Below are 16305 nucleotides of genomic sequence, written 5' to 3'. Positions count from 1 at the left end.
AAACTTTTGTTTGAAATCCGACATTTTAGAAAATTGCTTTTCAATGGCATGCCATTTATTTGCTGCGATCCTGGCCGAGGGTACGAAAACGGGTCTCAGAATATGTGTTATTATTATTTACTCTTATCATCCTTTTTACTTAACAATATAATAGCAACATTTCAGAGTTAACAGTTACGTATTACTCATTGTTACCGCAAACGTGATTTTTGAAAAGATATAGAATGTATTGCATTCTACACGCGGTTATGAAAGTGTACTAACTACTAACAAGATTATATATGAAAACAGAGAATTATCGTGTGTTTAAGATAAACCTATCTATAGATAATATTTATGTAGGCTAAGCTGTCAGTTTACGGTAATAGTAATTTCTTTACTTCATACATAGACATGTGATATGGAGAAGTTATATAGAGAAAATAAACCTATAGTGTACATTTCGTATGTGAATTGCTCTTGAAATAGATGGCCACACTACTAGCACTACTAGTGTGTCCAGCCGTTGTTTTATTATTTATCCCGTAACCAGAAATCAATAAAAACTAATTTACTCTGTGTGTATCTACATTATATTGTTCTGGATGCCTAACGTTTTTGACGGTCGCTTGAACTATAAAGTTTATTATCACTGCTTATTGCCTGCGATGTCCATTAAATTTATTTACCTCGTTAAGAAGACTTTGGGAAGATAGATTCTAGATTTTATTATACGAAGCTTTTAGGAAAATTTATTACCCTCAAAAACTGAACAACTCCGTGTTACGCTCGATTTGTTTCTCATTGGAAATTTACTACATTCGCTTTTTTTAGGATATTCTCTATTACTATTTGTGACCATTATTATTTATTTTGCTTTCTTTAATATGTCATGAAAATAACAAAACTATCGATACTGTGTACTACTTGCTAAAGATTATTAAAATTCATATCTGTAACTTCCCGATTTTCAACGAAAATGTTCTTTAATCTGTAATGTTTATTGTTGCAAATATGTTTGCAATTGTATCAAAGCAAATACCTGCATGAAAAGTGTATGAATAAATAATTTAAACGCTTTTTTTGTTTTATTTCTCTCTCGTTTTGTTCCCAATAGCAATCGATGTAACACAGTCCCGGCACGTAACAACCCAACTGTTAAATCAATATTTAATAGATATATAGATTATTCTTCAATACGGAAAAACGTATTTCTTCGAAATATATAAGAGGGATTCTATTTTATTGAGTAAGTATGGGAAATACAGAGAGTAATGTAACTAGTGGTGTAAAGAAGCAAGCTGGGACGTCAGAACAGAAGTTGTATAAACTGATTGATCTGAAAGGTAAGTTTTACTTATTAGGTAATTTTAAAAGTGACAATATCCCGTGGAACAACTTTCTCTAGGAACAAACAACCTTATTTATAAACTAAGTTAAATAGTAAAAACAAATTGGCACTTCCTATTTGTTTTGTAGAGGATGGTATTAATGTTTCTATTAGGGAAAATGTCTTCACTATTAGACTGAGAAAACTGAAACAGATGCAATATTTATGAGTGTACTTTGTAAGGGTTCAATTGGGATTCAAATGAATAAATATTTGAAACTGTCTTTGTTCTTCCAATATATACCGAAATACCTTTGTTTGAGCTAGGATAGTTTTGAATAATTAATTCCATAAAATGGAGTTATTCATTCACTCATTCACGAATACAAAATTTTTCACGCATAGAAATAAGGTGCATATACATGATAATATGTTTGTTAATTTTTATTAGGTGGTGGGCTCCTAGTGGATATGATGAAACGTGCAGTACAAAATAAACAGTACGCGGAGATTGATCACGCTATAAAAACAAAAGTAGAGCCATTTTTGTATAATAAGGGTAAAGGCAGGTACATACCAATATCACATCTAGTACTGCTAAGGAACAAGGAAAGACCAAGGCATAAACTGGTAAAGTACAATATAAGCTGTGTATACCCATTGCCTTTGAATTCATGATTATTTAATACCTTCAATTTTATATCGACGTATTTGCTAATACAAAAGTAGATACTATGATAAGATTCAATCATCGAAGCTTTTAATTTCCTTTAAATACTGCCATCATAATAATATATCTAAATTAAAACAAATGCCTTATTCAAATAGATCCTTTAATATTAAAATGCAACTTCTAGTTACCTCCACTAAGGCATATGGAGAACCCTGACGAAGAATTTGACATAGAGAAAGATTGGCCTGTTGTGACACAAGAGGAGTACGATGCAAATCCTACTGGATATAGAGAACTATGCTGGGATTTAAAGGTTAAAATATCAATTATATTTTATTAAATTTATTTACAATTTTTTCTCGCTATGTTCTCTCAAGTACTTTTTTGTCTAAATCATTCCATCCGAGGTAATCTTTAAGGCACGATAGGATTATTAAAGCTGGTCAAATAAAGATGATATTTGATGATGGAATCTATAATAGATTTGCATGAGCAAATTGCGAGTAGAAGTTTCAAATAAATATCAAAAGTTAGTTCAGTTTATGATAATACACACTTGTGACACCAGGAGCGCGGTGCAGTGGGTGAGACAATTCTGCACCTTTGTTTGCTGAACGCTACGTCGCTGTTGGCTGATTTAGCTAAAAGGCTGCTTCGCTTCTATCCAAAGATGATCAACGACATCTATATGAGTGATGAATATTATGGTACGGACTACGGATAACTTTCGTATAAACTCGATATTTAGATAGCATTTTGTATACAAAGAACGAGATTGATTATAATTATTTATTAATTTCTGTTAAAACTTGATACAAAGTTGAGTAGAGCGATCATATGAAATATTATATTTATAGCACTACTAAATTTGTTTGATACAGGAATTATGATAGATGATACCTAGCACACGCGTTAATAAGTTTCATGCAAAAAATATTGGAAAACCCTTTTAATATTAACGTAGGGGTAATAAGGTTGAGTTTAATATGATAGAGTGCGATATGCGACGTAAAATATTGACGTTGATTTATTATTAATAGTTATAAAGGCTTTCGACATCAATAATTAATTGTTCCTTATTTGCTAATATATTTTAAGGGTAAAATGTTTAATTTAGTGGTTTTATGATCAAAAATATAAGCGGTTTAGGTCATATTTTTGTTTACACTAGATGTGTCTTTTGGAAAATTATCATCATGGTTGATAAACAGTAAGAATCACCAACTGCTCTTTTATATTTTTTTTTTCATCTATAACTAAATTAAAAACTAGATTTAAAATATGTTTGATTACTCTTAAATTATTTTTCACCCAGGCGAAAGTGTGCTTCACATGACGATAGTGAACGAGGATCCGACAATGGTGAAGTTCCTTCTGGACGCAGGAGCAGATTACCATGAACGTTGTTTTGGCAATTTCATGTGCCCTGAGGATCAGAAGGCGTCCCGGTCGGATTCGTTTGATCATGAATGGGTTAATGTTCAACCAGATACGAATTATGAAGGGTGAGTGAATCTATTGACTTTATTAGTATTCCTCAACAATTAGGTCCCGTGAATTCGTCAAAGAAAGGTTCTAAAGACTGATTGCCGCTACTAAGGTAAATATTAACTTATAAATACTATTAATACTACTTATGTTATCGGCTATTAATATCCGATAAAGGCTGTAATACGATTGTTACAAATAGATCCCGCATCTTTCTTCCAGTTACGTATATTGGGGGGAGTACCCATTAAGTTTTGCAGCTTGTCTCGCTCAGGAAGAAAGCTATAGACTTATCTTGGCCCGAGGAGCAGATCCAGATAAGCAAGATACAAATGGAAATACTGTCTTGCATATGTTGGTTATTTATGACAAAGTGGTAAGTTATTGGGTCTATAATCGTTTCTTTTTTCTTTGTTTATATTCTCTTCTTCCTAAAAATTCCTCAAGGTAATTCTTTACTTCAGAGTAAGACAATTTTTTTAAATTAACATATAATAATTTGATTTGCAGTTCTTGAGTTATTTATAGTGATTTTTCTTTGCCTTTGGTAAATCAATCTTCTTCTGCAGAATACTTTTGACATGGCATACGAAGTAGGTGCTTCGCTCAACATCAGGAATGTTCGTAACCTTACACCTTTAACGCTGGCATCAAAGCTGGCCAGGACTGAACTGTTCTTTCACATCCTGAATATAGAAAGAGAAATCTATTGGCAAATTGGAGCTACGACTTGTGCTGCTTACCCTTTGGGGCAAGTCGACACTATTGATACTGAAACCGGACTAATTAGTAAAGATTCTGCATTGAATTTGGTCGTGTTTGGGGTAAGGACAAAAGTTCAATTATTTAATTTAATAAATGGTTTTGTCTGCGTTATTTTTCCGGCAGCGGAAAATTCGGACCTATTTTTAAATTATTGAAATCTGGTAGAATACTTAATGGCCTTTTATTTTATTACTTCTTTGTCAGTTCTAGTTTTAGTTTGTTTTCGAACTATACATTATTGTTTTTTATTAGGAAAAAGATGAGCATCTGGAACTTCTTGAGGGAATGCTAATTGATCTTCTAAAGACCAAATGGAACACCTTCGTGAAGTTTCGTTTCTACCGCCAGTTCATACTCTTCGCTTGCTATTTCCTTGTATCTCTCGTTTGTTTTACTTTGAGGCCAGGACCACCTGATAAAGTAACTACTAATACCACTGTAATTAACACTACAGTAGCGACTGTTGCTAACGAAATAGAATTACCTATGGATGTTGGTGAGTATTCGATGCTTTTTTGGTAGAACCTACTACTAGTAATAATTAAGTATAGCGTTTTAAATGCGTTAGAGAAAGAGTCAGAGTAATCTTCAGTTTGAGTTTTAACCTTAAATATCGATATAAAATAAAAAAACGACGTGTGGCACTCGGGGACTGCCGCGGTAAAGCTATTGCATGCTATGCCTTTGTAGCGACACCTCGTTCTGAATCGCGCAAGCGAAATTTTTTCTTTACAGAGCTATATATACAACTTTCCGACATCATCCATTGGGGCCTTAACGGCCGGCCAGTCGAGTAGACTGGTCGAGAATCCTCCTTTTTCGATGGAGGAATTCCACCTTCCTTCCTCCACACCTTCAAGCCACACCTCCGCCCGTCGGAGTGGGGGAGCGTGAGGTTTTTCGTTATGGAATTTCTCGATTCGGTCCCCGCGCTGAAGGCCCGCGATAGAAGCTATGCAAATAGCTTAATAAAAATAAATTTAAGGATGTAAAGCACCATGTGTTGCTAATCATTAATCATTTTTTTTAGATAATTGTTCGATAGCTCATAGTGCAATAGACCGTAATGTAGAGGTATTCAATGGATCAAAACCGAATAGCAACCGTTGTGGGCATTTTAAAAGTCACCCGAAAGAGAAAGACAAGCGTAAGTATTTTAGAAATAATACTTGGTTTAATTAATTATTTTCATAGCTTTAAATAAATAATTGCTATCAGATTTTGATAAATTTATATCTGTAAAAAATAAGCTATCTCACACTGAAATACGTTCGTACGTTCAAACAAACAATTTAACTCTTCAGCCTTATATTATTAGTATAGATATTAATTATGTAGCCACAGAACCTCCCAGAGAGACAGACATGGAGGGATGGTGGGAAGATCTCACTGAAGATTGTAGGTTGATGAACTTTGATACTTGGCAAGCTAAGGTAAAGTTTTATATCAAACAATCTTGGAAGTTTTGCTATTCTTGAACCGTTGCCAGTCAATATTCATTCAAATGTATGAATGTTTTTGAGCCGTTTAAAATTATGGCCACCAGTTTAACCTGATAGACACTGCATTTTATTACTTGAAATTCTGACTGTATGAATACAAATTTTTATAATTCCCTTTCTAGATAATCTAAATCAATAAAATGTTGAACATCTGCAGTTACTTATTACAATGTGTCAATTTCAAGTTAAAGCTTCACTTAAGTTACATTTTTGTTTCAATAGTTAAATTTTCTTTTTTACACGTAATTTTTCAGGTTAGAATCTGTACAGAGTTGTTATTATGGTTTGGAGCTTTAATTTACATTGGGGCTGCTTTGCGCGAAGCCAGGTTTCTTGGTCTGAAGATGTTTTTTGAAAACCTCAGTACTGTACCATCAAGGTAACTGCACATTGCATACACATCTTCTATAAAAAAAAAGACGGGTTGCACTCCGGGAGTGCCGGCAGAAGTGAAAACTTGATTATTAACTTTGAGCATGTTTGATATTTTGGAATGGTATCCGTCTTACGCTTTTTCGATCAGGTCACGTGTCCTGATGCGAGTTTAAGATTTTATACCCATTACAGAAAAAGTGCTCAACGCCGCTAAAGAAGTTTTCACTTCAAAAAAAAGATAGAAAGGCGGAATTAATAGATAAAAAAAAGAAATCGTATCTTATTATTTATGAATAGTTCGCTCCAGTATTTGTCGAGCTGATCAGGATAAAAGGACAAAAACTTTATTTCCACTATAAACCTTATTATGAATAGTTTAATCTTTTCGCGTCTTAGCCACTTCAGAGCCACTAGCCTACATTATGCAGGCTGTCGTAACATTGACTATATTACGGGACTCTACATTATCACAACATGAGTTAAAAAAAAAATGTATGCGTGTACTAGAGTACACACATAAGAAGTGAAACTTCTTTATGACCTTAAAAATGCCACGAGTATGGCGTAACGCAAAAATGTCACGCGTACGGCGTAACGCAAAAATGTCACGCGTACGGCGTAACGCAAAAATGTTACACTAAATTTTTGTCCAACCCCGATAAAGAAGTTTCACTTCAAAAAATAAACCATGATACAGGGTGATGTTCCTATTCTCGTGTATATTGATGGTGGTGTTGCCAACCCTGCGGCTGTGGTGCGCGGACGAGGCGGAAGACCACCTCGCTGTTATTATCATGCTCACTACAGCTCCCTACTTCTTGTTCTTTTGTCGGTTAGTATAATGTGTTAAAATACTTATATAGGCATAATTTTATGTGACTGATAACTATGTCTTTTTTTATTGTTTCACATTGATAGCGGAAGTTTTAATAAAATAAGAATGTTCTAGTTTTTGATAAATGAAGTCATTTAGTGGTCTCGTTTTATTATTTTTAACTTTCGCAAATGTAATTTATTTGGAGTATTTATTAAATCTATCGATTAAAAATTCACCCTGGCACTCAAAATATTTTTGAAAAGTAGAGATATATGAAATAATAATATATTTCAGAGGGTTCAAAACAGTCGGACCTTTCGTGGTGATGATATACAGGATGGTGATGGGAGACTTGTTGCGTTTCGTTTGCATTTATCTTGTGTTTGTTATGGGATTCTCCCAAGGTAAGGCACATTTAAAGGTTATATTGCGTACCTTTTTATTGTACCCACATTATCCTCAATTCCCTGCATTGATAAACGTCAATAAGTGCCATTAAAAAAATTACATCTGAACGGAAAAAATATTTGAATTGTTTTTTTTTTCTGATTTCACATTTTTTTTACAATTTTTGTCTACATTCCAGCGTACTATATCATATTCTTATCATTCGATAATCCTAACACACCAGAGGGAGTGGATGACTCTGTATCGAACCCAATGCCTTCACCAATGGAGAGTATAATGGCCATGTTCCTCATGTCTCTGACGTCTTTCTCTGATTACTTCGCGGCGTTTGATAGAACTGCGCATGAGGTTGAGGCTAAGGTTAGTTTTATCACAACTTTTATGTTAAAATGGGTAAATGAAGCTGATAGTTCGCCTGACGCTAAGGGAACAAAACCACCCATGAACGTTTCAACATTTGCAGAATAGGACTCTGACAATGTGTTGCTTGCTTCTAAGGGATAAGACAAGGATTGAAAAATAAACATAAACATTAACATTACCAATATTACTATTATTATCATAACCATCACCTTCACCACGATCATCATCATCATCATTTACAATCACAGGCTCGAAGCACGAAAACAGGCTTTTTGAAGGTTAATGCCATAATCCACTTGGTCGAAAGCGGATTACATGACCTTGCATTTTTTAATTCTTGGTAATTCCGGTACATTGAAGAGGTTATTGCACGCCTCATAAGCGAAGCGTTGAGGTGGGTACTACTGTCACTTCGCGCAAAACATCTGATTTTTCAAACTTAAAATGTCTTTATGTATCATACATTGCACTTGTAAGATAATACATACACACACATATTAAGAAAAAAACACTATTTTTAACGTTCATGATATTTTTGATGTCATTTTTGTTATTTAAATTAGTTAAAAAACAGTTTAAAAAAGTTCTGTCTTGGACGTCTGTGTGTCTGTATGTGCGGATCCTTTTTCTTGTTAACACGATAGCGACCGAAATACTTTACTAATCGAGTCTTTTTTTTTCTCTTACGCTTGAGTATGCTCAGGAATAGAACCCTATCATTTTTCAGGGTCTGATTCGATGTGGTTTAATTGTTATTAAATAAACAAAAATAATAATTAATAAATATTTATTAAAAAAAAATTATGAGGCGTGCACTTTTGGATTTTTCAAACTATTTGTGAAATATGTATAAATTTTATGTTATACTAAATAGGTATCGTACCCACAATTTATATGTTATGTACCTAGCTCAATTCAGATTTTGATATCATATACCTTATAGTCATTGATTTTGAGGATGAATGCTTAATAATTTTCGTTGAAAATAAATAGATTTATAATAGTTTTAAATAATTTGGAAAATCCAAAAGTGCACGCCTCATAATTTTTTTTTTAATAAATATTTATTAATTATTATTTTTGTTTATTTAATAACAATTAAACCACATCGAATCAGACCCTGAAAAATGAAAGGGTTCTATTCCTGAGCATACTCAAGCGTAAGAGAAAAAAAAAAGACTCGATTAGTAAAGTATTTCGGTCGCTATCGTGTTAACAAGAAAAAGGATCCGCACATACAGACACACGGACGTCCAAGACAGAACTTTTTTAAACTGTTTTTTAACTAGTTTAAATAACAAAAATGACATCAAAAATATCATGAACGTTAAAAATAGTGTTTTTTCTTAATATGTGTGTGTATGTATTATCTTACAAGTGCAATGTATGATACATAAAGACATTTTAAGTTTGAAAAATCAGATGTTTTGCGCGAAGTGACAGTAGTACCCACCTCAACGCTTCGCTTATGAGGCGTGCAATAGTTCTGCATGAACCAGTTGATTGATGATTGAAAGATCTTACGTAATTTACATATTTGGATCAGAATATGTGTATACATGGTGTATACAGTGATACAGTGCGTTTACATTTTATCTGACATTCCCAAAAACATCGGGGGATCTGTTTTCATAACGTGATTTTTATTACATTATCTATCATTAAATTTCCACAAAATATCTACTTATATGCAAAATGATTTCTTTAGATTCTGAATTTCACGATAAATACACTATTATACGTATTAAATATATTAAAACTAGGTAATTAGGATACACATCAACAAGCAAATGTCCGCAAAATATTCTTGCATAGAATTCGCGAACATTGCAGATGTCGTCACATATCAATAAACTGTTTTACATTGTATTGTTTAACAAACAATATAATTAATTAAAAGTAATTCCTATACATTAGGCCTGTATTACCTAATTAGACACGTTAACGTGCTGTGTATGAACAATTAAGCTCATTTAAAATTGAATTTGTGTTGCGCTATGTATTGATTATTCGTCTTGCCTAAGTGGCTTTTGTACCATACATTATATAAGTATCAGTAATGAGTAAAACCTATGTTTGAGCTTTTAACTATAGATAATAATATATTATCATACGATTACTTATGTATGAGTATTATATTAAGAAATATTGAAACACAGCCGTACAGAAGACCTGCTGGTCTTCTATTTATAAGATCGAAATTATAGTACCTAGCAGTAAAATTTCAGTACTTTAGATGAGGAATAAATTTCAAGATAGATATTTCAATGTCCTCTTGTTCATTAAATTTTATTTTTGCTTTTTCATCCTACTATTACTATTCTATATAAATTATGTTTTTCTATTTCCAAAATGCAATAGCCTGTCTCTCAATTTGTAATTCCTCCTCATTTATACAACACAAAACATGGCACTGCGCATTGCGCAATACTCTTTAATTGTCTTGCATTGTAAGTCAATAGGTATCGTTATGTTGCCAAAGAAAGTCTTAAACAAGGGATCACAAGCCTATTGAACAGCTCTCAACAGTTATCATTAGAATGTCATTCACGGGGCGTTAAAAGTCAAAGGTATTGGTATTGCTACAACAAATTATACCATACCATACATGTGAGGATTTACATCATACCGGACAAAGAGGAATTTCAAACGTTTTGTATATGAGACAACTGCTGATTTATTAAATTTTAATGTCACAGAATTTACGCATAATGCAAAGTCGAGAGCCTTGATGAGCTAATGGTGTATGGTGTTTACGCCAGTAGTTGCTACGCAAGCATCGCCTAAGAAATACGATATTGCTAAATTTCGCCGTGCGTGCTTTACTAATGCTGGAAAGTTTTTTTAGAAATTCGTATCCTTAAAATTAAGTTTTGAGTTAAATGCGACCGCAGAATATTACGCGTTTCTGATGCATTTTGAATGTTGTTAATATGTTTTATGACGATATATTATTTACATTAGAATTATATTTACTTCGATATTTTTAAGGAATCGTCATTCGCTCTATAATTAAGATCATTTGAGGTCAAATTTCCTATTTTCCCATAGATACTGAGGCTACTTTTAAACATAATAACTAGACTAATTTATATTCCAGCTTCTATTCGTAATCTACATGATACTAGTGGCAGTTCTACTAGTCAACATGCTGATCGCCATGATGGGTAACACGTACCAGAAGATCGCAGAGACCCGTAACGAGTGGCAGCGACAATGGGCTCGGATAGTCCTCGTGGTGGAGCGGGGGGTGCCGCCCGCGCAGAGGTTGAAGCAGCTGATGACGTACAGCCAGCCGATGGCCAATGGGAAACGGGCTTTGGTGTTAAGGATCAATCAGAAGGTAATGTGAGAAGAGTTGCCGTGATTGGTCAATGTAAAATGCGAATATTTTCTTTCAGTGAGAAAAATTATAAATGAAATTATAAAATATCTACTAACAAAGAAAAAAGTAAGGTTTAAAAATATACGCATATTTTTGGATCTCCGCTATATGGACTAAGCGAGTTGCTCTAGCTTGTTTATTATTATTTAGGAATTTTAGATACATTCGATGCATCTACTATGTTATCGAAAAGCAGGTTAACGTACCTATATTATAAAAATAGTTTGGAAAATCCAAAAGTGCACGCCTCATAATTTTTTTTAATAATTATTTATTAATTATTATTTTTGTTTATTTAATAACAATTAAACCACATCAAATCAGACCCTGAAAAATGAAAGGGTTCTATTCCTGAGCATACTCAAGCGTAAGAGAAAAAAAAAGACTCGATTAGTAAAGTATTTCGGTCGCTATCGTGTTAACAAGAAAATCCTCCGCACATACAGACACACGGACGTCCAAGACAGAACTTTTTTAAACTGTTTTTTAACTAGTTTAAATAACAAAAATGACATCAAAAATATCATGAATGTTAAAAATAGTGTTTTTTCTTAATATGTGTGTGTATGTATTATCTTACAAGTGCAATGTATGATACATAAAGACATTTTAAGTTTGAAAAATCAGATGTTTTGCGCGAAGCGACAGTAGTACCCACCTCAACGCTTCGCTTATGAGGCGTGCAATAATAATTTGATAATTAAAATAAAAATTTTCAGGACGAAGACAAGGAAGAAATGAAGGAAATATTAGAGATGAAGCGGACGCATCAACGAATCGTCGCTAAGAGAAAGCAACGCGAGCACGACTTGAAAAATGCAAAAGGCCCTATTGTACCGATTGTTCGAAATTATCCTCTTAGAAAATAAGTAATTGAATATCATTGCATACGATTAAATGTCATCTTTTCATATTAATTGGACGTACCGTACACGTACAATGAGGTTATGTCACTAAACACCATTAACCAGGTCGATGATGACTCGCGTTCGCCATTTGCATAATACGAATTTATCAAATCTTTATGTTTTGCTTATAATAAATTATTTTATATAAGGATTGACAAATCAGTGTTTTCACACGAACAAGCTAAAACGTCTAGTATTATTAGTATAATAAATTAGTTATACGTTCGTTGTTTTCTTTCAAAACTGCCATGTGGAACGTTCAATCTGCATACGTCTAAACGGTCAGAGAAATTTAAAAGGTCAAACGCGGTAAATTATTATCTAAGAATATTTGTGTTGCGACACTTATTCAACAATGCTGTGCGCTGTCAAAGGTGCAAATTGTGGCCGCACTACGTCTATTCATTTTCACTGTTACCTCATTATTTATCCTAATCCAACTGGGCTACGCTAAACTTAAGATTTTTGACGAAAACGCAAAAACTGCTACCGTATATGCTTTCGTAACTAGGTACTAGAAGATTGACAAACTCATTGATCAAATAAACTGAGATGCTTTCAAGGTCAATACATTCTCTGTTTGTTTTAATATGAGCAGATAACTTGATACTGTCTTCTTTTGTACACTTAACAGTTCATGGTGAAACAGCAAATGTCGCGCATGAAGTGTTCACCTTCGTTTAATTGATATCACCATGTGTTGAGCAAATCTTTTGACTGCTTTAGTTATCAAAACACATATTACAACATTATGATTATTATATACAGTGGTGGACGTTTAATTAGAAACACGTAACAGGATGAAGTAGTCATCAAATTTATTTACTTTTGTGTATTAACGTATTAGTGATTAAGCATTATTTCATATGTAATAGAACACCCGTTAATCTAGTTTTTTAATAAATTGCTTATTTTTAATCAAACGTTAACTTAAATTAATAAAATTAAACAACTTTAAGTGAAACCTGATTTCCAAGCATTTTCAGTCTGGACAACAAATTAGAAACAGCATGCTTCGAGTGTTCCAAAGTCAAAACCTGTTGAAATGCCGACAATATTTTTTTGTTTCTACAAATATTTGCACCGTTTTTTAAACATTCCGTATAAAAGTTTCTGAAAATTAATTTGCTTTGCAGTATAAATGGGTAGAAGTAACAATTGTGACCCATCAACAAGAAAAATAATTTTAAGTTTACATTTTGACAAAAACTGGAGTTACAGGAAAGAATAAAATCATTTAGAGTGTTTGATAAAAATATATTCAATGCTACAGTTTATTTAAAAGAGCATGGTACTTCTGATTAAGTGCCTAAAAAAGCTCGACCATGAAAAACCACTGCTCGCGAGCATAAGCAAATAATTATTTTCTCAAAGATGGATCCATTTAAAGGTTCCAATTCTATTAGAAAATATGTTTTTGCAAACGTGTTAAAATCTCATACAATCTAAGGCACGACGTTGTAAAGCCGTTGTTGTCTATAAAGATTATAACAGTCTAAAAACAACCCCATACATGCCCATACTATAATGTTTCCTCCGCCATGCTTAACTGTTTATTTATTATCTAAGGCCTGGTTAACTTAACGACGCGTGTATCCTTTGCCATCAAAATTGATTAAATTAATTTTAGTTTCATCCCAAAATCAAACTTTTTCACTGGCGTACTGGCCACTAGCATTATTTCTAAGTAAATGAAACACGTTGTTCCCTTCCTTGTAAGAAGCTGTACTTTCCTGGCGTCTCTCCAAAAAATTTTGCCTCAAATTACCGCCTGCGAACCGATCTCATCGACACATTGCGAGGTTCATCTTCGGAAAAAACTAATTTTATAATAGAATTTGAACTTTTAAATGGATCCATCTTTGCCAAAAGAATCATTTGCCTATCCTCGCGTGCAGTGGTTTTTCATGATAGAGCTTTTCTAGGCACTTTTTCGGAAGTACCATGCTCTTTTAAATAAACTATAGCATTGAATATATTTTTATCGAACACTCTAAATGATTTGCAATTTTCCTGTAACTCTAGTTTTTGTCAAAATGTAAACTTAAAATTATTTTTCTTGTTGATTGGTCACAAATCATACTTTTAACCATTTATACTGTAAAGCAAATTAATTTTCAGAAACTTTTAGATAGAATGTTTAAAAAACGGTGAAAATATTTGTAGAAGAAAGAATATTGGCGGCATTTCAACAGGTTTTGACTTTGGATCACGCGAAGCATGCTGTTTCTAATTTGTTGTCCAGACTGAAAATGCTTGGAAATCAGGTTTCACTTAAAGTTGTTTCATTTTATTAATTTAAGCTAATGTTTGATTAAAATTAAGCATTGTCTTATAAAACTAGATAAACGGGTGTTCTATTACATACGAAATAATACTTAATCTTTAATACGTTAATACGTAAATGTTAAATGAATTTGATGACTACTTCATCGTGTTACGAGTTTCTAATTAAACGTCCACCACTGTATATTATAAGTAAGTAATTTATGAAGTTATGAACCAATAAGGTCATCTTAATATGTAGTTAGATGTATGTATATGTAATTAAGAAATAAAATCTAAGCCAATATTTACCATTTTCAGATGAGTGTCTACCTACTTGATTATGTTACAGCCTACAGGCATTAAAAACGCCGTTGTCAAAAATTACAGAGGTTCTTGTGTTCTTAATTTGTAGAGTTGTTTACTTTAAATATATTTTGAAGTTCTCATACCTAATTGAGGAACTTTGGCTACTCCGCGGAGTATTTGGCTCATTTACTGTTTAAATTACGCACTATAGAGTGGGCTTGCATTTAGGTTGAGCGGTCAAGTGCCTGCTGGTCTAGCAATCGTTATGCGTGTCTACAATACGAAGTATGATTAAGTCAGTAAGGGCTTTTATGACCTTGCTTTTCTATGCATGTGTTCTATAGTTGTAGGTTATTGTAATACGAGATAGAATGTAGAGTAAAAATATATTTTCTATCTATATATCTTGTTTCATTACTGTACCAAAACGAATTATCTTCATCATCAGCTTATATTTGATCCTGCAGCAAGGACACAGGCATCCTGTGACGGTTCATGCTATAATCCAGCACTCTGGATATACTCCTCTTATATAATATCTTAATACTATTATAAAGGCGAAAGTTTGTAAGTATGGATGTATGGATGTTTGTTACTCTTTCACGTAAAAACTACTGAACCGATTACAATGAAATTTAGCACACATATAGAGGGTAACTTGGGGTAACACATAGGATAGGTTTTATCCCGGAAATCCCACGGGAACGGGAACTATGCGGGTTTTCCTTTGAAAACGCGGGCGAAGCCGCTGGCGGAAATCTAGTCAATTATAAACCTTTATCATCTATACGATGAATGTACAAAATAATCAATTCGTGATTAATGAAATCTCTTAAAACACCATCACTTATGCGTTGATTTGAAATATGAATTCTTCTTTTTAGGGTTCCGTAGCCAAAATGGCAAAAACGGAACCCTTATAGTTTCGTCATGTCCGTCTGTCCGTCTGTCCGTCTGTCCGTCTGTCACAGCCGATTTACTCGGAAACTATAAGTACTACAGTGATGAAATTTGATGGGAATATGTGTTGTATGAACCGCTACAAAAATATGACACTAAATAGTAAAAAAAAGAATTGGGGGTGGGGCCCCCCATACATGTAACTGAGGGATGAAATTTTTTTTTTCGATGTACATACCCGTGTGGGGTATCAATGGAAAGGTCTTTTAAAATGATATAAAGTTTTCTAAAAAACATTTTTCTTAAAGTGAACGGTTTTTGAGATATCAGCTCTCAAAGTCGTAAAAAGTATGTCCCCCCCCCTCTATTTTTATAACTACGGGGTATAAAATTCTAAAAAAAATAGAGGTGATGCATGCTAATTAACTCTTTCAACGATTTTTGGTTTGATCAAAGTATCTCTTATAGTTTTTGAGATAGGTTGATTTAACTGTAATTTATTATATTTGCTGCTACGGAACCCTTTGTGCGCGAGCCCGACTCGCACTTGGCCGGTTTTTCGGATTTAGCAGCGTGGGTTTTAAGAGCGTGCAAACATGTAATGTTTACATTGTATTATCACACCTTTCCAGTATTATGTACTCTTCTGAATATAATTTGATGTAATGCAATTAATTTTTTTTCATCGTAAATATTGTTATCAATGAAGGATTTCAGAATTCTTAAATAAATTAGTCTAGATAGTATTCAGAGTACAATAACTTATTTTGTATTGCAGTAAATAGTTTGATGAATTGAAGAAATCAATGTATCATCACTACATAGTATAAAACGTGGT

At 33.2% G+C, this 16305-nt stretch overlaps 1 protein-coding gene across 1 annotated transcript; it reads left to right on the top strand.

Moving 5' to 3' along the window:
* Positions 1-1172: 1172 nt before the first annotated feature.
* Positions 1173-12752, top strand: nan (transient receptor potential cation channel subfamily V member nanchung). Its single transcript, XM_090118198.1, has 16 exons — positions 1173-1325; positions 1761-1939; positions 2167-2295; positions 2551-2689; positions 3298-3487; positions 3693-3846; positions 4040-4294; positions 4488-4731; positions 5266-5382; positions 5574-5668; positions 5992-6116; positions 6810-6944; positions 7224-7333; positions 7516-7697; positions 10801-11043; positions 11805-12752. The coding sequence occupies exons 1-16, from the start codon at positions 1235-1237 to the stop codon at positions 11952-11954; spliced, it is 2538 nt and encodes an 845-aa protein (XP_089974324.1). The 5' UTR covers positions 1173-1234; the 3' UTR covers positions 11955-12752.
* Positions 12753-16305: the final 3553 nt, after the last annotated feature.

This window comes from Colias eurytheme, chromosome 3 (genome assembly GCF_061535395.1).
Source record: "Colias eurytheme isolate Ceu_HAF_F1 chromosome 3, ilColEury1 Martin Lab GWU primary, whole genome shotgun sequence".
NCBI lineage: Eukaryota > Metazoa > Arthropoda > Insecta > Lepidoptera > Pieridae > Colias > Colias eurytheme.
The sequence above is the reverse complement of the archived record's forward strand: the minus strand, read 5'-3'. Positions and strand labels throughout refer to the sequence as shown.